The sequence below is a fragment of the Macaca mulatta genome, chromosome 14 (assembly GCF_049350105.2).
Source record: "Macaca mulatta isolate MMU2019108-1 chromosome 14, T2T-MMU8v2.0, whole genome shotgun sequence".
Taxonomy (NCBI): domain Eukaryota; kingdom Metazoa; phylum Chordata; class Mammalia; order Primates; family Cercopithecidae; genus Macaca; species Macaca mulatta.
This window is the reverse complement of record NC_133419.1, coordinates 32,450,186-32,470,537: the sequence shown is the minus strand read 5'-3', so window position 1 is coordinate 32,470,537 and position 20,352 is coordinate 32,450,186. Positions and strand designations below refer to the sequence as shown.

The window sequence follows — 20,352 nt, the reverse complement described above, 5'->3', positions numbered from 1 at the left end:
TGTAGTCCCAGCTACTCCGGAGGCTGAGGCAGGAGAATGGCCTAAACCCGGGAGGCGGAGCTTGCAGTGAGCTGAGATCCGGCCACTGCACTCCAGCCCGGGCTACAGAGCAAGACTCCGTCTCAAAAAAAAAAAAAAAAAAAAAAAAAAAAAAAAAAAAAGATGCATACTCCGTAAATTGATGTTACTAACATTCATGCAAATACATACAGAATAACATTGATGTAGGTAACCACATGCTTGCTCACAAGAGTATGTATCATCAGGTTTATCTGTAGCATGTTGATGACATGGACTAACAGAATCAGGTAATCAGCACATTTAGGAAGATCATTTATGACTAAAGACTTCTGAGTCCACAGTTGGTAAGGAGCCTTTTGCCCAACGCTATCTAGGCCCTTGGGCTCTGCAATATAAATGTCCTGGAATAGTTTGACCAAAAATGATAAATAGGAGGATTTATTTATTAATTCATTCAGTAAGTATTAATTTAGCATCTGCCAGGTCCTGAGGAAAGCAATTATGTTGAACCATATGAAATTGCTGATATTTGGCTGTTTTTTTATTTACATAAGTGACAATTTCATATGATTAAACCTAAGAAAATTATAGAAACTTCTTACGGAAAGAAAACAAGAAAACGTTGAGAATCATAAGAAAAAAAAATTTGAAGTAATGACTTAGAAGAAATAAGAGGGAAGGAAAAGAGACAGAAACATAAAATTGTGAAATAGGAAAAAAGGAACATACAAACAAAAATAGAAGAAAAGAAAAGCATATAACGATAAAAACTGGTACCATATTAAGAATTAATTTAATTTATTCAGTATTTATTGTGTCTATATAAACAATCTCACAGTAGATTCAATACATCCCTCAAAATAAAGAAAAGGCATCGTTCTCTTTAAAGATGAAAAACAGGGCTAGGCATGGTGGCTCATGTCTGTAATTCCAGCACTTTGGGAGGCCAAGTTGGGAGGATCACTTGAAGCCAGGTGTTTGAGGCCAGCCTGTCCAACATGGTGAAACCTTGTCTCTAAAAAAGAAAAAAAGAAAAAGAAAAAAGGATGAAAGACACATCAATATTCCCAATATTTTAAGATTCTAAATCTTAAAATATTGAAGATAGGCTGGGCATAGTGCCTCATGCCTGTAATCCCAGCACTTTGGGAGGCCAAGGCGGGTGGATCACCTGAGATCAGGAATTTGAGACCAGCCTGACCAACATGGCAAAACCCCATCTCTACTAAAAATACAAAAATTAGCCAGGCATGGTGGTGGGCATCTGTAATCCCAGCTACCTGGGGGGCTAAGGCAGGAGAATCACTTGAACCCAGGAGGTAGAGGTAGCAGTGAGCCAAGATCATGCCATTACATTCCAGCCTTGACAACAGAGCGAGACTCTGTCTCAAAAATAAATAAATAAATAAATTCTGAAGATAAAGAGAAAATTAAAAAAAATTTGAGGCAGTGGCAGAGCTAAAACAGGGAAATAATAGTAGATATACTACAAGAAAGATGTATAAATTCAATACAAACCCAAGAAAAACATAGCAAAATTAGAAAGAAATAAAGTAGAAGTTCTGATAACAGAAAAATTCTGCAATAATGTCACCTGATAACACAGAAATCAAATCAAATTATCAGCGTACAGAGGCCAATTATGGTAAATCTAAAAAAAAAAAAAAAAAAAAAACCTTTTTAAAACAATCTTGCTCTATCGCCCAAGCTGGAGTGCAGTGGTGCAATCATAACTCAGTGCAACCCTGACCTCCTGGGCCCAAGTGATCCTCCCACCTCAGCCTCCCTGAAAATGTTTTTTTCTTTTTTTTTTTAGAGTAGTAGTGCATTTATTTTATAATTATTTTACAAGTGTTAGTAATTACAATAATAAACAGAAGGTATTTTAAACCATTTTATAACATTTTATGTGTATATTTATTTAAATCTCAAGCAAAGGTTCATCACACAATTTAACAAAATTCTTCTAAATTACACCCACCCCAAATTACAGCAACTTAGAAACTCAAAGGAAAAAGTAAACAAATGAGTAAACAAAATTTGAATATAAATCATACCATGCCCAGGAATATATAGAAGTTTTCAACTTACAAACATTTTAGTCCAAATTGTTGCCTTTGCAATGAGGCAATCCCATTGGAAAACAGTTTACTTTTTTATTCTAACATTTAAATTTATAAACTAATGCCTGAGTATTTATTATCTGCCCAGGACAATTATAATTATGGATGTTGCAAACCATTTAACATATTTTCTTTATTATTATTATTATTATACTTTAAGTTCTAGGGTACATGTGCACAACATGCAGGTTTTTTACATATGTATACATCTGCCATGTTGGTGTGCTGCACCCATTAATTCGTCATTTACATTAGGTATATCTCCTAATGCTATCCCTCCCCCCCTCTCCCCACCCCACGTCAGGCCCCAGTGTGTGATGTTCCCCATCCTGTGTCCAAGTGTTTTCATTGTTCAGTTCCCTCCTATGAGTGAGAACATAAGGTGTTTGGTTTTCTGTCCTTGCGATAGTTTACTCAGAATGATGGTTTCCAGCTTCATTCATGTACCTACACAGGACATGAACTCATCCTTTTTTTATGACTACATAGTATTCCATGGTGTATATGTGCCACATTTTCTTAATCCAGTCTATCATTGACGGACATTTGAGTTGGTTCCAAGTCTTTGCTATTGTGAATAGTGCCACAATAAACATAGGTGTGCATGTGTCTTTATAGCAGCATGATTTATAATCCTTTGGGTATATGCCCAGTAATGGGATGGCTGGGTCAAATGGTATTTCTTGTTCTAGATCCTTGAGGAATTGCCACACTGTCTTCCACAATAGTTGAACTAGTTTACAGATCCACCAACAGTGTAAAAGCGTTCCTATTTCTCCACATCCTCTCCAGCTCCTGCTGTTTCCTGATCTTTTAATGATTGCCATTCTAACTGGTGTGAGATGGTATCTCATTGTGGTTTTGATTTGCATTTCTCTGATGGCCAGTGATGATGAGCATTTTTTCATGTGTTTGTTGGCTGTATGAATGTCTTCTTTTGAGAAATGTCTGTTCTATCCTTTGCCCACTTTTTGATGGGGTTGTTTGATTTTTTCTTGTAAATTTGTTTAAGTTCTTTGTAGATTCTAGATATTAGCCCTTTGTCAGATGGGTAGATTGTAAAACTTTTCTCCCATTCTGTAGGTTGCCTGTTCACTCTGATGGTAGTTTCTTTTGCTGTGCAGAAGCTCTTCAGTTTAATTAGATCCCATTTGTCAATTTTGGCTTTTGTTGCCATTGTTTTTGGTGTTTTAGACATGAGGTCCTTGCCCATGCCTATGTCCTGAATGGTATTGCCTAGGTTTTCTTCTAGGGTTTTTGTGGTTTTAGGTCTAACATTTAGGTCTTTAATCCATCTTGAATTAATTTTTGTATAAGGTATAAGGAAGGGATCCAGTTTCAGCTTTCTACATATGGCTAGCCAGTTTTCCCAGCACCATTTATTAAATAGGAATCCTTTCCCCATTTCTTGTTTTTGTCAGGTTTGTCAAAGATCAGATGGTTGTAGATGTGTGGTATTATTTCTTAGGGCTCTGTTCTGTTGCATTGGTCGTTATCTCTGTTTTGGTACCAGTACCATGCTGTTTTGGTTACCGTAGCCTTGTAGTATAGTTTGAAGTCAGGTAGCGTGATGCCTCTAGCTTTGTTCTTTTTGCTTAGGATTGTTTTGCCAATGAGGGCTCTTTTTTGGTTCCACATGAACTTTAAAGTAGTTTTTCCAGTTCTGTGAAGAAAGTCATTGGTAGCTTGATGGGGATGGCACTGAATCTATAAATCACCTTGGGCAGTAAGACCATTTTCATGAGATTGATTCTTTCTACCCATGAGCATGGAATGTTCTTCCATTTGTTTGTGTCCTCTTTTATTTTGTTGAGCAGTGGTTTGTAGTTCTTCTTGAAGAGGTCCTTCACATCCCTTGTAAGTTGGATTCCTAGGTATTTTATTCTCTTTGAAGCAATTGTGAATGGGAGTTCACTCATGATTTGGCTCTCTGTTTGTCTGTTATTGGTGTATAGGAATGCTTGTGATTTTTGCACATTGATTTTGTATCCTGAGACTTTGCTGAAGTTGCTCATCAGCTTAAGGAGATTTTGGGCTGAGATGATGGGTTTTTCTAAATATGCAATCATGTCATCCGCAAACAGGGACAATTTGACTTCCTCTTTTCCTAATTGAATACCCTTTATTTCTTTCTCCTGCCTGATTGCCCTGGCCAGAACTTCCAACACTATGTTGAATAGGAGTGGTGAGAGAGGGCATCCCTGTCTTGTGCCAGTTTTCAAAGGGAATGCTTCCAGTTTTTCCCCATTCAGTATGATATTGGCTGTGGGTTTGTCATAAATACCTCTTATTATTTTGAGATACGTCCCATCAATACCTAATTTATTGAGTTTTTAGCATGAAGGGCTGTTGAATTTTGTCAAAGGCATTTTCTGCATCTATTGAGATAATCATGTGGTTTTTGTCTTTGGTTCTGTTTATATGATGGCTTACGTTTATTGATTTGCATATGTTGAACCAGCCTTGCATCCCAGGGATGAAGCCCACTTGATCATGGTGGATAAGTTTTTTGATGTGCTGCTGGATTCAGTTTGCCAGTATTTTATTGAGGATTTTTGCATCGATGTTCATCAGGGATATTGGTCTAAAATTCTCTTTTTTTGTTGTGTCTCTGCCAGGCTTTGGTATCAGGATGATGTTGGCCTCATAACATGAGTTAGGGAGGATTCCCTCTTTTTCTATTGATTGGAATAGTTTCAGAAGGAATGGTACCAGCTCCTCTTTGTACCTCTGGTAGAATTCGGCTGTGAATCCTTCTGGTCCTGGACTTTTTTTGGTTGGTAGGCTATAAATTATTGCCTCAATTTCAGAACCTGTTGTTGGTCTATTCAGGGATTCAGCTTCTTCCTGGTTTAGTCTTGGGAGGGTGTACGTGTCCAATAATTTATCCATTTCTTCTAGATTTTCTAGTTTATTTGCATAGAGGTGTTTATAGTATTCTCTGATGGTAGTTTGTATTTCTGTGGGATCGGTGGTGATATCCCCTTTATCATTTTTTATTGTGTCTATTTGGTTCTTCTCTCTTTTCTTCTTTATTAGTCTTGCTAGTGGTCTATCAATTTTGTTGATCTTTTTTAAAAAAAAACAGTTCCTGGATTCGTTGATTCTTTGGAAGGTGTTTTATATCTCTATCTCCTTCAGTTCTGCTCTGATCTTAGTTATTTCTTGTCTTCTGCTAGCTTTTGAATGTGTTTGCTCTTGCTTCTCTAGTTCTTTTAATTGTGATGTTAGGGTGTCAATTTTAGATCTTTCCTGCTTTCTCTTGTGGGCATTTAGTGCTATAAATTTCCATCTATACACTACTTTAAATGTGTCCCATAGATTCCGGTACATTGTATCTTTGTTCTCATTGGTTTTAAAGAACATCTTTATTTCTGCCTTCATTTCGTTATGTACCCAGTAGTCATTCAGGAGCAGGTTGTTCAGTTTCCATGTAGTTGAGCAGTTTTGAGTGAGTTTCTTAATCCTGAGTTCTAGTTTGATTGCACTGTGGTCTGAGAGACAGTTTGTTATAATTTCTGTTCTTTTACATTTGCTGAGGAGTGCTTTACTTCCAACTATGTGGTCAATTTTGAAATAAGTGTGATGCAATGCTGAGAAGAATGTATATTCTGTTGATTTGGGGTGGAGAGTTCTGTAGATGTCTATTAGGTCCACTTGGTGCAGAGTTGAGTTCAATTCCTGGATATCCTTGTTAACTTTCTGACTCGTTGATCTGTCTAATGTTGACAGTGGGGTGTTAAAGTCTCCCATTATTATTGTGTGGGAGTCTAAGTCTCTTTGTAGGTCTCTAAGGACCTGCTTTATGAATCTGGGTGCTCCTGTATTGGGTGCATATATATTTAGGTTAGCTCTTCTTGTTGAATCTGAAAATTTTGTTTGTTTGTTTTTGTTTTGCTTTGTTTTGTTTTGAGACAGTCCAGCTCTGTTGCCCAGACTAGAGTGCAGTGGCACAATCTCGGCTCACTGCAACCTCCACCTCCCAGGTTCACGTGATTCTCCTGCCTCAGCCTCCAGAGTAGCTGGGATTACAAGCATGCATTACCACGCCCAGCTAATTTTTGTATTTTTAGTGGAGATGGGGTTTCACCATTTTGACCAGTCTGGTCTCGAACTCCTGACCTCAAGTGATCCGCCTGCTTCAGATTCCTAAAGTGTTAGGATTACAGGCATGAACCACCGCGCCTGGCCCCTAAAAATGTTTTCATATCTCTTTTGTCACATAGAGATTTCCCATTAACTTCCCATTTTATATAATTGTGAGTGAGCAATTTATAAAATATATAATTTGTGTTTAAGATAAATTCTAAAATTTTTATTTTTATATGACTGATTTCCTTTTATATAACATACAAATTATATAAAAAGCAAGTAATTCAAGACTATCCAGAGTGAGAAAGAATAATTAGAACATTACGTAAATAGAATTTTAGAACAGGAAGGAATCTTAGAGTTCATGCAGACCAAACTCACAATGTCTCAGAAGAGGCAGAGAGAATTCAGAGAAGTGACTTGTTCAAAGTCATCTAGCTAGAGAGAAGCAGACTTAGGATTAGAACTTATTTATTGTTTCATTCACTTAACAATCAGGAAGTCCTGCTACATGCCAGCCAAGTGAGGTACTAAGCAGCAAAAATACAAACATGGGTAAATTTCGCTCCTTGGCTCTCAAGGGACTGTCAGGATTGAAATGTCGACGGTGGGTAAGGAACATCCATAAACTTTACTAAAGCCATCAGTAAACATCAGTAAAAGAAACCATGCTTTAAAATCCACATTTTATACTTCAAAAGTCAGTTAAGCCTGGTGCCATGGCTCATGCCTGTAATCCCAGCACTTTGGGACGTCAAGGCAGGAAGATCACTTGAACCCAGGAATTCCAGACCAGCCTGAGCAACATGGCAAAACCCCTGTCTCTACAAACAATACAAAAATTAGCCAGGTGTGATGGCATATGCCTGAGGTCCCAGCTACTCTGAAGGCTGAGGCAGGAGGATCATTTGAGCCCAGGAGGTTAAGGCTGCAGTGAGCCATGAAACTGCCACTACACTCCAGCCTCGGCGATAGAGTGAGACCCTGTCTCCAAAAAAGCAAAACAAAACAAAACTCTCAGTTCACACTTCATTTGAGAGTGTCAAGCCAGGGCAGTACATAAAATAATAAAGGAGAATCCTTCACCAAAGGAGGATACACAGATCCTGGTTGGTATATTTCCTAATAGAACTTCCATGTAATGTGTGTCTTTCAGTCAGTACCAACAACATTAACACTTCATTATTGTCTTTCTCTGATGCAGATTTTTTTTTTTTTTCTGAGATGGAGTTTCATTCTTGTTGCACAGGCTGGAGTGCAATGGTGCCATCTCAACTCACCACAACCTCCACCTTCCAGGTTCAAGCAATTCTCCTGCCTCAGTCTCCCAAGTAGCTGGGATTATAGGCATGCGCCACCATGCCCAGCTAATTTTGTATTTTTAGTAGAGATAGGGTTTCTCCATGTTGGCCAGGATGGTCTTGAACTCCCGACCTCAGGTAATCCGCCTTCCTCGCCTCCAAAAGTGCTGGGATTACAGGCGTGAGCTACCACGCTCGGCCTCTGATGCAGAATTAATCAATGATTCTTAAACACTGTCAATTGCATGGCTAGAAATGCATAATTTGTTTAAACTTCTTTTTCACATGTTGTGTTTGGAAAGTACGGTTTTGCAATTGATGCCAAATAATCTTTGCTTAGAATATGATTACCTGAATATGAGTTTACAAAAAAATAGGCCAAAAATTGTGTGGCACTCAGAAAGCAAGACTATGATGAGAAAATAAGGCTGATAAGTGTATAATAGGTGTAAAAATGCCAACATCAGTACAGAGTGACAGTTCTGTGGCCAGCCATGACACAAGTCCCTGTCATAGGTCCCTGGGGGCAGCTCCAGTGCACTCAAAGAGCTATGAAGATTACTATATTTTCAGCATGACACGTAGGCCTTATTATTACTCACAGTGTGACATGAAATCAGATGATCCCTCACAGTGTTCTTTTATTTAATTTTTTCATTGTTAACAATCATTGTTCTTAAATGGTAGAATTAAATAAAAGTTCTGTTCAAAAGTGTCGTTAAAGGGCTTTAAGCAAATGTTTAAAATAAAATTCTTAACCCCTTTACCGATTTGTTGAATCTGAAAATACCTGCATATAGATATATAATCAACCTGGAACAGTAGGAGTCTTTCATTTCTCACTTGCTGAGTATACTGAGATAAACTAAAACAGCAAACAATTGATGTTGAAATGTCAAGGCTAAAATGTCACGGAAACAGCAAGTTCAATAAAGTTGCATCTCCTGAAGAGGCTAATGATAGTCATCGATGTGTCTTTAAGTATGTGGATGTGACTTTACTTACAGAGCTTCATGGCTGCAACCTTAACATCTCCTGTCACAGTCCTTGAGTCCACCCTCATGCCCACACAGTAAAGTGAGTTTTCATTTCATTCTTGAATTCACACAGGTAAGTGGGTGGGTATGTGCTCAAATTCAGAGATGCATTATCACATTAATGCAAGTCCATTAATCTCATTGCTCTGACTTTTTTCTTCTTTCCTCTGAAACTAAGTAAGTCTTTACCTGCTGCCCTTTATCGCTTGATAACAACTCAAAAAGAAAAAAGAAAAAAAAAAGGCACTGGAGTCAAGAACCAGGCTACTACTTGGCCGATGACTATTCATTTACTTCATGCTTCAGTATCCCTCTTTGTAAAATGAGAATTATAATATCTAGCCCAACTCCACAGGTAACCAGAATAAGAAAAACACTATCTGTGAGAACACTAAAAATGCTTTGGAAGAAAGGCATAAGAATATTATAACATTATTATTATTATTATTATTGAGATGGAGTTTTGTTCTTGTTGCCCAGGCTGGAGTGCAATGGCGCTCTGCAACCTCTGCCTCCCAGGTTCAAGCGATTCTCCTGCCTCAGCCTCCCGAGTAGCTGGAATTACAGGTGCCCACCACCATGCCCAGCTAATTTTTTTGTATTTTTAGTAGAGACGGGGTTTCACTATGTTGGCCAGGCTGGTCTCGAACTCCTGACCTCATGATCTGCCCGCCTAGGCCTCCCAAAGTTCTGGGGTTACAGGTGTGAGCCACCATGCCCGACCAAGAATATTATAACTTTAAATAGCAGATGGCACAAAATAAAATGAATACAGCAAGGAAATAATAGAAGAAATCAGCTATCTTGGGCACTGTTGTTACTGGTTTTTCTCATTTCTCTCTTTGCCATCTAACCTCAAAATATCTTGCAGCTCCATAGTGACTGAGGTTTGTGTGCATGCTGCCAAATGCTGTAACATTCTCTAGGACTCAGTGTTACAGGGAAACACACAGGGATGTAATATACTACTGAGAAACAGACTTTCATTTCTCTGTCTGCCTCCCTCTCTGTCTATAAACTCTGATGTTTGATGTAAGCACAAGGCCTCATTTGTTTTGGTCCAAATATCCAGATATGTGGGCGGACTCATTCTACCAAGGAATGTCATCAAAGTTCACAACTGCTGATTCCATAGCATGAGGCATTTGACCATTGGCCTCTCCCCAAAGTAGTGGGAAATGAAGTACTTTTCTTACCTGAAAATAAATTGCTTTCTCTCCATTAAAATGTATTCAGCATGAACGACGTAGAAAGCACTCCCCTGGGTACTATGGAGGATGCAAAAATGAGTAAGTCAGTTCTTGCACTTGATGAGAATTTTACAGGCCCACATTCTCAGACACAGGTCTCAGCCAGATTAAGTTCTCCTCCATAACAGACGCTGTGGTGTCCATCTCCCCACCAGGAGGGCTCAGTGCTGTAGCTTGACTCAATGAATAAACAGGAAAATGGGTGTTCTAGTGAAAATGTTTCCTATTCTTGTGTTCAACCACAATAAACCATGTCTGGCCTCTTCATAGTCTGATCTCAATTGCTTGAATAAGAGGGAGGGAAGAATCCATCATAGAAATAGTTTAGACCATGAGGCAGACAAATGGAAAGTGAAGAGGGAGGGATTGGAAGAAGGAAAAGGAAAAGCACTGCCTAGAAGGAATCAGTGAAAACAAAATTTCTGCAGAAAACTTAAGAATTCAGTTGATTATCAATAATCATAATAAAATAGACAATATCCTTTGGGAGGAGAAAAACAGAATTTGGTAAAAATTGAATTAGTCAAAATTTGAGGCCAGGAACGGTGGTTCATGCCTGTAAACCCAGCACTTTGGGAGGCCGAGGTGGGCGGATCACCTGAGGTCACGAATTTGAGAACAGCCTGGCCAACATGGTGAAACCCCCTCTCTCCTAAATGTACAAAAAATTAGCCAGGCATGGTGGTGGACGCCCGTAATCCCAGCTACTCAGGAGGCTGAGGCAGGAGAATCGCTTGAACCCAGGAGGTGGAGGTTACAGTGAGCTGAGATTGTGCCACTGTACTCCAGCCTGGGTGACAGAGCAAGACTCTCTCTCAAGAAAAAAAAAGAAAAAATTGAAGGAGGAAAAATGTTTCCCTTGGCCCCCATCAAGTGTCAGGTCACTTTGACCAAAGCATAAATAGTGTTTCAAAGAATTGTTAAGCGTGTTCTTTGGATAAAGAAGGTTGTGACCATCACCTGGCATAGGTCCTCTGTCCACCTGCTGCATTTATTACTTGATGCAGCAGTTCTTGAAGTCTTTAATCAAGACCTTTTTACACTCTTTTACATTATCGAGAACCCCAAAGAACTTTCACTTATGTGAATTGCATTTAATGATATTTATTATCTAACATTAAAACTGAGAAATTTTCAAAATATTATTTGAAATCAAGACAACATAGCATACTTTTTGTTATGTTTATGCATAGACTCAAGGAAAAGATCAAGATTTCAAGATAATTATTTGAGAAAAATGAGGTTATAGCTATCCTAGTAGATATGAACAAAGAGAACTAATCAAAGTGCAAAAGCAGTAGCCAAGAGAGTTGGTGGACACCTGTAGTTCCAGTTACTCTGGAGGATGAGACAGGAGGATCTCTTGAGCCCAGGAGTTTAAGGAGCCAGTCAGGGCAACAAAGTGAGACTCCCTACTCTGAAAAAGAAAAAAAGAAAAGAAAAAAATTAAGTTCAGAAGTTCTGAGAATGAATTTTATTAATCTCTATAAATCTACATAAATCTCTATAAAATGTACATACTGATACTTTAAACATACTGCTATGGAAAATACTAGAAAATACAAGCACGCGCACTCAGGTATTCTATTAGGAGACAGAGTGATGACGTTATTCACGTCAAATAGTCCCTGGAAATTTCCACTGTACACTCTTGAGAGAATGAAAGTGAAAATGGCAAATCATGTATTGTTACTATAATGGAAATAGTTTTGCTCTTAGAGACCCCTGGAAAAGATCTTGGAGACATCCCAGACCTGGTAGACCACCATTGGAGAACCAATGTAATCAATTACTTGTAAGTCCATTCCCATTTCTTATCACGCATAAAGGGTATTTTGTCTGATGAATATCTTGTCCTCGTCCCCGGACCACCCTTTTGAGAACAGTTGACCTAAGGTAACCACAGGACTCCTGGCCCAGTGGGACCCAAAGCGAAAAGTCCTGGACTCGCCGAGGGCGCTCTGCTTAAGACTGAGAACCGAAATGCTCCCTGAATTAGGAGCATTGAGAACGCCGAGTGCAGACACAAATCGAAAAGCAGCTACCCGCGCCGCCAAGGCGGGGCCAGAATTGGCGGCAGGCGGCTGGCCCGCCTGGGGCTGGGGCAGAAGTTGGGGCGGCTGAGAGCGCAGCCTGGGCTGCGGGGAGACGCCGGCCCACTGCCCGCTCGCTCGCCGCAGGTAGGCCCGGCCCCCGGGAGGTGGGGCGCGGCCAGGTGTCCCCAGGTAGCCGCCTCCTCCCTTCCTCCGTCGGCCGCCTCCCCGGACCGAGGCAGGACGTCGCGCCGCGCTTGTTCCCCGGGCGCCCCTCTGCGGAACCCCAGGCGCTTCCCGGGTTTGATCGCTGAGGCCACCCAGACCCTGCGGAGAGCCAGGCCCGGAGCGTCGCCGAGATTTGAGGGCGCCAGAGACCTAGGGCCTGGCGGCCGAAGGAATCGCCCCAAGACGAGCCTCTGGCCCGGGGGCTGCTGGAGCATGTGCAGGGGGACACAGGTACGAGGCTTGGTGGCGGGACCTCGGCGGAGTGGGGGTTACCGGGAGGGGCCACCTCGGCGGACTGGGTTGGATTCCAACACATAGCCGAGGGTTGCCTGCGGCGACAGGTGCCCCATCAGCCCTCGGCAGGGTCCCGGGGCGCGGCGTTTGTCCCAGGCGCTCTCGGGGGCTGCTTTCTGGGCGTGCGTTGGGTCCCGGCGACCGAAACTGCGCGCCGGCGCTCTTGTGCCTAGGTTTTGAGTACAACAGGTTGGTGATTCAGTTCGACAGAAACTCAAAGTGCTGAGCTAGGGGCCTTTTTTAATGTGTTTTTTGTTTGTTTTAGTCTGTTTGACAGTTGCCAGACTATGTTTACATTTCTGGTTCTACTCAGCCAACTGCCCACAGCTACCCTGGGGTTTCCTCATTGCACAAGAGGTCCAAAGGCTTCTAAGCATGCGGGAGAAGAAGGTAAGCACGAAAACGTCCCTGGAACCCGGAGCCGCGTAGCACAGATCTCAGTGAGAAAGTGCAGTATTTGAAATTACATACCCCCATCAATCATAGAAATACTAAAATATCCTTTAGTTTAATTTGTGGTATATTTGGCAAAGTTGTGGTTTTTTATGTTCTTTAACTGCAATTTGTAGAACTTGATTTCTGTGAGTTTCCTTTAATAAGTATATATGTAAGACCTCGTTTGTGGTTAATTGAACGGAAAACCTATTTCAGCTTCTGAAAATCAGTGAGTGACGTTTCTCTAGATGAAGCTGTGTGGCGATTATAATAAGCGTAATTACTTGTTCTTCCTGGAAAGGCGAACGGGGTAGTCCAGGATCTAGTCTGGACTTGTTGTGAGACCCTGGGCGAGATAACTTAATCCCGTTTGGCTTGAATGTCTTCATCTGTAAAAGTGATGGGGGTGGGGCGTAAAATGATCTCTGAGGTCCTTTTTGACTTCAGATGGTCTAGTTGTCTAGATAAAAGCAGCTAGTTGAGAAAAGATGAGGTTTGGGGCTTGCTAACTTAGAAGTCCACAGTTTTTAGGTTTCAGATCATTAACAGTTTGTTTCCTGCCTATATTTTAAAAGCCTAACCTAGTAAAACCAGAAAAGAAAAAAAAAAGAAAAAGAAAAAAAAAAAAAAAGAGCCTCTAGCTCTCAGCATCCTTCTCCCTGACTATTCATGGTGTTTCCCCACCCAATGCCAGTACTGGATTCACGTCCCCACACGTTCCTGTCTCTTATCCCTTCTCATCAGATCCGATTCTCAGCTCATTTTCATTTGAGAAGGATCTGTTACACTAATACTCCTAACTGACTTTATTAATGATTAATACAGCCGTGTGTGTGTGTGTGTGTGTGTGTGTGTGTGTGTGTGTGTGTTGAGATAGAACAATCCATTAGCCCAAAAGTATGAAACTCTGATGACAGAATTCTAAGCAACTGGATAGGCTAGCTAGAGGGATAGGGAAAGATTTTGGAAGAAGATCCTTTTTAGTCCCTCTCAAGCTGCACCGTATATGTAAGTCCACTTAGAATATTGCACTTTTGGCCGGGCGCAGTGGCTCACGCCTGTAATCCCAGCACTTTGGGAGGCCGACGCGGGTGGATCACGAGGTCAGGAGATCGAGACCATCCTGGCTAACACAGTGAAACCCCGTCTCTACTAAAACCGGGCGTGGTGGCTGGCACCCGTAGTCCCAGCTACTCGGGAGGCTGAGGCAGGAGAATGGGGTGAACCCAGGAGGTGGAGCTTGCAGTGAGCCCAGATCGCACCACTGCCCTCCAGCCTGGGCGACAGATTGCACTTTTAAGATTCCATACTCAGATGCTCTTCCCTAAAATGATTGTAAGTGCAATCATTCATTCACATGACACAGGTATAAGAGACACTGTCGCCGGCATGGTGGCTCATGCCTGTAATCCTAGCACTTTGGGAGGCCGAGGTGGGTGGATCACCTGTGATCAGGAGTTCGAGACCAGCCTGGCCAACATAGTGAAACCCCGTCTCTACCAAAAATACAAAAATTAGCCTTGCGTGGTGGCACGTACCTATAATCTCAGCTACCTGGGAGGCGGAGGCTGCAGTGAGCTGAGATCGTGCCACTGCACTCCAGCCTGGGTGACAGAGTGAGACTCCATCTCAAAATATAAAAATAAATAAATAAATAAATAAATAAATAAATAAATAAAAGACAGTCTCAAGGACACCACAAGCTATGGAAGGAATTTAGAGATCATACTTGAGTGTGGAGGGCTGGAGATGTCTATGGAAATGTGAATGAGGGATCCGACACGTTTGAAAAGACAGATTGTTCAGTCAGTCACCACTTTATGAACACATGCTAAGTGCCAGGCCCTATGCTGTTGGTGGAGACATAGAAATGAAAGACTGCAATCTCTGCCCTGGAGGACATCTTCATCTGGTTGCAGGAGGCAGGGTGTTTGTTAAACAGATGATCTCCATCAACTGTATAACAGAAGCCAGAACAGAGAACTGAGAGCAGAGGAAAGAGTGAGTAGCAGTAACTCGACCTCAAGAGAGTTGCATGGCAGAGAAGTCAATGCCTTCCATCTGCAAATGGGCTATAATAAATGGAGATATGAAGAGTAACTGGAAATAGAGGACCTTTGGCGAAATTCTTTTTTTTTTTTTTTTTTCTGGAAATGGAGTCTCACTTTGTCTCCCAGGCTGGAGTGCAGTGGCACAATCACAGCTCACTGCAACCTCTGCCTCCTGGATTCAATCAATTCTCCTGCCTCAGCCTCCCGAGTATCTGGGATTTACAAGTGCGTGCCACTGTGCCCAGTTAATTATTTTGTATTTTTAGTGAGACGGAGTTTCACCATGTTAGCCAGGCTGGTCTTGAACTCCTGACCTCGGGTGATCCGCCCACCTCAGCCTCCCAAAGGGCTGGGATTACAGGCGTGAGCTACCATGCCTGGCCCTAAATTTTGATAAAGCATGAGGGTGGAGTTAAAATGACTAAAAAGGAGCTTATTTAGAAAACACGAGGAGATAAAGGAGAGGAGGAGAATGGAATATCTGGGTTGGTGAATTTATAGCAGCGAAATGCACAGACAGCCTCTTAGGAGAGTCTAAGACAGGAAAGATAAAGAAGGGTAGAGAATCTAAGGAAGCAGAGCCAAGGCCATTGCATCCTCCAGCCATGGTCAAGGGGAAAATAGGAGCTCTTGCTGAAAGCCAAGGGTGTTTCAAGGGCAGGGAAGTTCACTTCCTTTCCATTAAAAGCAAGTTCAGGCTTACTTAGAATCCAGTAGCAAAAGACAGTATTTCTCCTGAGATCATAAGGGATGCAGGGAAAAATCTGATCTGGCACTAAAGGTCAGTCAGTGACAGAATCAGAACTTGCACACTCAGGGAAGTGGCAAACAGCAGCCCCTGGAAGGCACATTTAATACAGTATTAATCATAATATGATTAATCATAAATATCATATTTATGATATTGGCATAAATATTATTTCAGGAAAAATAAAAATATTTGTGGCTCTCCTTTTTTTTGTTTCCCCTATCATAGTAGCTTTTGAGTTCCATGGGGGTGTATTTTTAATAACTCAGCCTACTGGAACAGAAGACTGTCATAAGAAATTTGGCACTGCTCTTTTTAGCCAATAAAATGTAAGGATCTGGACATATTTGAGAAGTATGCAGAGGCAGATATCTAATTCTCCATTCTGAACTTAGATTTCATGAAGTAAGTATAGCTAAGTAAGGCAGGCCATGCGTTGTTTCATCAATAGTTTGATACTTTAAACCTATGCCGAGCTGAGAAACACCAGACTATACCTATGAATTGCTTCAACTGGTAGACTTTAGGTCCAAGAGTTTCCTCCCGCTATAGCAAAGTTGAGTTTGTTCATTCACTAAGTAATTTTTTGAGCACCTCTTATAGGCCAAGAACCAACATCCCTGCTTTAATGGAGCTTTCCTTCTAGTGAGGAGAACAGAGTGGTAACAAATATGTAAAGCATATAGAAAACCAGATGGTGATGAATACTATGGTGAAAGGCAGAGTGTGGACAGGGAGTGCCAGGGGTGGGTGGGTAGGGATGGGGGTTCAAGGTAGCACTGAACAAAATCCTGAAGGATGTGAGAGAGCAAACTGAAAGAATTAAGTTTTGTTCAGAAGAAACAGTAAGTACAAAGGCCAGAGAGAACCAGGTGTGTTGGAAGCCAGCATAGCTACAACAGAATATGTGAGGGATAGTGGCAGGAGATGAGGTTAGAGGGGTAAGGGCTTGGGGACCAGACCAAGAAGGGCCTTGTAAGCCATTGTAATGACTTTGGCTTTTACTCTGCAGGAGGTGGAATTGCTGTTAGAAGGTTTTTAAAAAGCAAAGTAGGAACAAAGTGTATCTTATCTTTTAAAGGGCCCTCTTTGACTGTTATGTTAAAAACAGACGGTAGAGCAACAAGGAGACCCTTGGAAGACCATTGTAGGAATCCCAATGAAGGGTGACAGAGGCTTGGAAAATTTTTCATTCTATTTCCATTTAGTGGTAATATAAAATCTATAAAAAGACAAAGGAGGAAACAGAATAGAAATATTTCATCACACTAGCCCCTCTATCTACCTTTTAGAATACTTTTTAAAACAACGATCACCAATTATCCCATTGTAGCTTCCCACTTGGTTCGAATAGCCCATATCTGTTATTTATAACATAAAAATGGACACTGTAGAATAGTGCTGCTCCCCCAAAATATAATGTGAACTACCTACCTAATTTAAATTTTTCTAATAGCCACATTTTAAAACTAAAAAGTAATAGGTGAAATTAATTTTAAGAATGTATTTAATTTAATCTAGTATCTGAACTATCACCATTTTAAAATATAAGCAATATAAAACATTATGGAGACATTTCACATTCTTTTTTTTTACACTAAGTCTTTGAAATCCTTATGTGTATTTTACACTTACAGCACATTTCAATTCAGACAAGCCACGTTTCTTATTTATTTATTTATTTATTTAGAGATAGGATCTTGCTCTGTCACCCAAGCTGGAGGGCAGTGGTGTGATCTCAGCTCACTGCAACTTCTGCCTCCTGGCCTCAAGTGATCCTCCCACCTCAGCCTCCCAAGTAGTGGAACTACAGGCATGCAACACCACACTGGGCTAAGTTTTGTATTTTTTGTAGAGACGGGTTTTCACTTTGTTGCCCAGGCTGGTCTCCAACTCCTGGGCTCAAGTGATCTACTCCACCTGCCTCAGCCTGCTGGGATCACAGGCATGAGGCACCACTCCCAGCCACAACCTACATTTCAAGTGCTCAATAGCCATCTGTGGCTAATAGCTATCGTATTAGACAAAATAGTTCTAGAACATTCGGACCTGTTTGGAAAGACAGTTCATTTGTGGGAAAAATATCTTGGACAAAATGTGACTGTCCTCAAAGGGCCAAACAACTTGAGGTCCCTCACAAATCAGCATGAGTTTTCCAGACCATGATCTCTCATGAACAGTCTTTCAATTGCCTACGTTAATACATTCTTTCTTTAGAAATGGTGAGCAGTGAGAAGTATCTGCACTTTTAAATTCTTTTAAGCGTTGTGATGTAGTTCTCAGTTTCTGAATTCCAGTCTCAGTAATATGATCTGAAGCAAAATCTCTTAAGCTTTGTTTGTGTGACACCAGAACAAGTTTAAAGTTTGTGGGTTTTGAAAATACTGCCATGGTTGGATGCTTTGGTTTTGTGTCAACCTATTCTTAACCTGTAGTGTTTACTGTTTATCTTCCCCCGTCAAATGTAAAAGGAACCTTATAAAACATTATAGACACATATTTGGGGTGTACAGTAGACGGAGCTACTATTTTGGAAAGGACTAAATGTCTTTAGTTGAATCTTATAATTAGCTTATAGTTTTATTGATTTAGAAGTTTAGAATTGTATGTTTTAGCATAAACTTGAATACAGTAATTTTAATATAAAAGTATTAATTTGTAATTTAAGAACTTGGCAGGGTGCGGTGGCTCACACCTGTAATCCCAGCACTTTGGGAGGCTGAGGTGGGTGGAACATGAGGTCAGGAGTTCAAGACCAGCCTGGCCAAAATAGTGAAACCTCATATCTACTAAAAATTCAAAAATTAACTGGGCGTGGTGGCAGGTGCCTGCAGTCCCAGCTACTTGGGAGGCTGAGGCAGGAGAATCGCTTGAACCCGGGAGGCAGAGGTTGCAGTGGGCTGAGATCATGTCATTGCACTCCAGCCTGGGCAACAGAGTGAGACCCTGTCTCAATAATAATAATAATAATAATTAATAACAAAGAGATATTAGTGATTATTTAATTCCCAATGTTATAAATGAGGAAATGGTAGCCCAAAGAATATAAGTGACTTATCTCAGAATACACAGCTGATAGCTTAAGCTAAATCAGAACCAAAAATCTGTCTTCTAACTCTCAATTCAATATGTTGTCCATGATGCCCCACTAATTTTCCTCAGTCAAGATAATAGGGAACCAATTCTTTAGAAATAGACCTGTCAATGATTGGAAAAATAATTATCTGGAGGGAAAAAGAGATATTTAAATAATTTTTATTTATACTACTAATTTTGGACATAACCAACTCCAGTGAAATTATGCTAATTTTGTATTTCATATTTATCAGAAATGATCCTCACTGATGCTTTTTTTTTTGGGGGGGGGGGTTAGATTTTAAAGCTTTACAAAAAAGTTTGGTATAATTTAGCCATATCAAGAGAACTCTTCACTTTTTTCCACAATTAAAACAGGAATTTTTTGACTATTTTCCATCAATGTTTAAGTCTTTTTTTATTACTTTATTAGTGTTTACATCAAAAGAAGAAGCAAACTTTTTCATACGTAGACGCCTCCTGTATAATAGATTTGATCTGGAGCTCTTCACTCCCGGTGACGTAGAACGAGAGTGCAATGAAGAACTTTGCAATTATGAGGAAGCCAGAGAGATTTTTGTGGATGAAGATAAAACGGTAATGTGGTTGATTATGTTAATTGGCTGCAAATGTTAAATTGTACTAAGAAAGTGGCACTTTGAGTTATTAGCGATGCTGTGCCTTAAACAAAATCAGGATTATGTACCTGTTATCTCTTTCTACTTCCTTAAAATGATAATTAACCTATTTAGACTTGGCTCTACACCTAATTAACTTTACACCTAATTCATATTAGTTACTAAATTATTGACTGTTGTGATTTTGTGTGTTTAATGTTTGTTATATTTAAAATTAATTATGGGGGGCCGGGTGCGGTGGCTCAAGCCTGTAATCCCAGCACTTTGGGAGGCCGAGACGGGCGGATCACGAGGTCAGCAGATCGAGACCATCCTGGCTAACACGGTGAAACCCCGTCTCTACTTAAAAAAAAATACAAAAAACTAGCTGGGCAAGGTGGCAGGCGCCTGTAGTCCCAGCTACTCGGGAGGCTGAGGCAGGAGAATGGCATAAATCTGGGAGGCAGAGCTTGCAGTGAGCTGAGATCCGGCCACTGCACTCCAGCCTGGGCGACAGAGCGAGACTCCATCTCAAAAAAAAAAAATTAATCATGGGGCAAAGTGAATTTAACTCCAAGATTTTGTGGTTAGTGCTCTAACTCAAGCTTCAATCATTTATGACTGAGTAATTTGTCCTATCGGTGACCTTACTTTTTTGATGACCCATATTTGTATTTGAGGTATTTACTGGAAGTCTGCTATGTGCCAGGTATTCTCCTTGGCACTGAGGATACAAAATATATAGCCCTTGTATTATTTCGTCTACCAGTGTAATTTAAGGGAAATATTTTTTAAAGTTCTTTCTTAGAATATAACTAAATTCTGTTCATCTTGATAAGGTACAAAACAGATAGCATTGTTCCTGTGATAATCTGGCATAGTCTTGAAAAATGTTAAGTAACTGAGATGATGATGATGATGATGATGATGATGATGATGATGATGATGATGATTATTTGGAGATGGAGTCTCGCTCTGTCGCCCAGGCTGGAGTGCAGTGGAGCAATCTTGGCTCACTGCAACCTCCACCTCCCAGGTTCAAGCCAT

The 20,352-nt window shown here is 40.7% G+C and overlaps 1 protein-coding gene and 1 long non-coding RNA gene across 2 annotated transcripts in view; one reads left to right on the top strand and one right to left on the bottom strand.

The window, feature by feature from the left end:
• Nucleotides 1-802: 802 nt before the first annotated feature.
• Nucleotides 803-12,615, bottom strand: LOC114672290 (uncharacterized). Its single transcript, XR_003722588.2, has 4 exons — nucleotides 12,359-12,615; nucleotides 11,146-11,241; nucleotides 9,771-9,842; nucleotides 803-1,036 (listed from the first exon to the last, which is right to left on the bottom strand). It is a non-coding gene; the product is annotated as an uncharacterized LOC114672290 (long non-coding RNA).
• The window catches only part of PRRG4 (proline rich and Gla domain 4), a 26,841-nt gene continuing 17,958 nt past the window's right edge, over nucleotides 11,470-20,352 (top strand). The window contains exons 1-3 of the mRNA XM_015114570.3: nucleotides 11,470-12,316; nucleotides 12,645-12,769; nucleotides 19,122-19,285. Coding sequence (XP_014970056.1) covers nucleotides 12,667-12,769; nucleotides 19,122-19,285 — 267 coding nt within the window. The 5' untranslated portion in view covers nucleotides 11,470-12,316; nucleotides 12,645-12,666. The remainder of the gene's footprint in view (nucleotides 12,317-12,644; nucleotides 12,770-19,121; nucleotides 19,286-20,352) is intronic.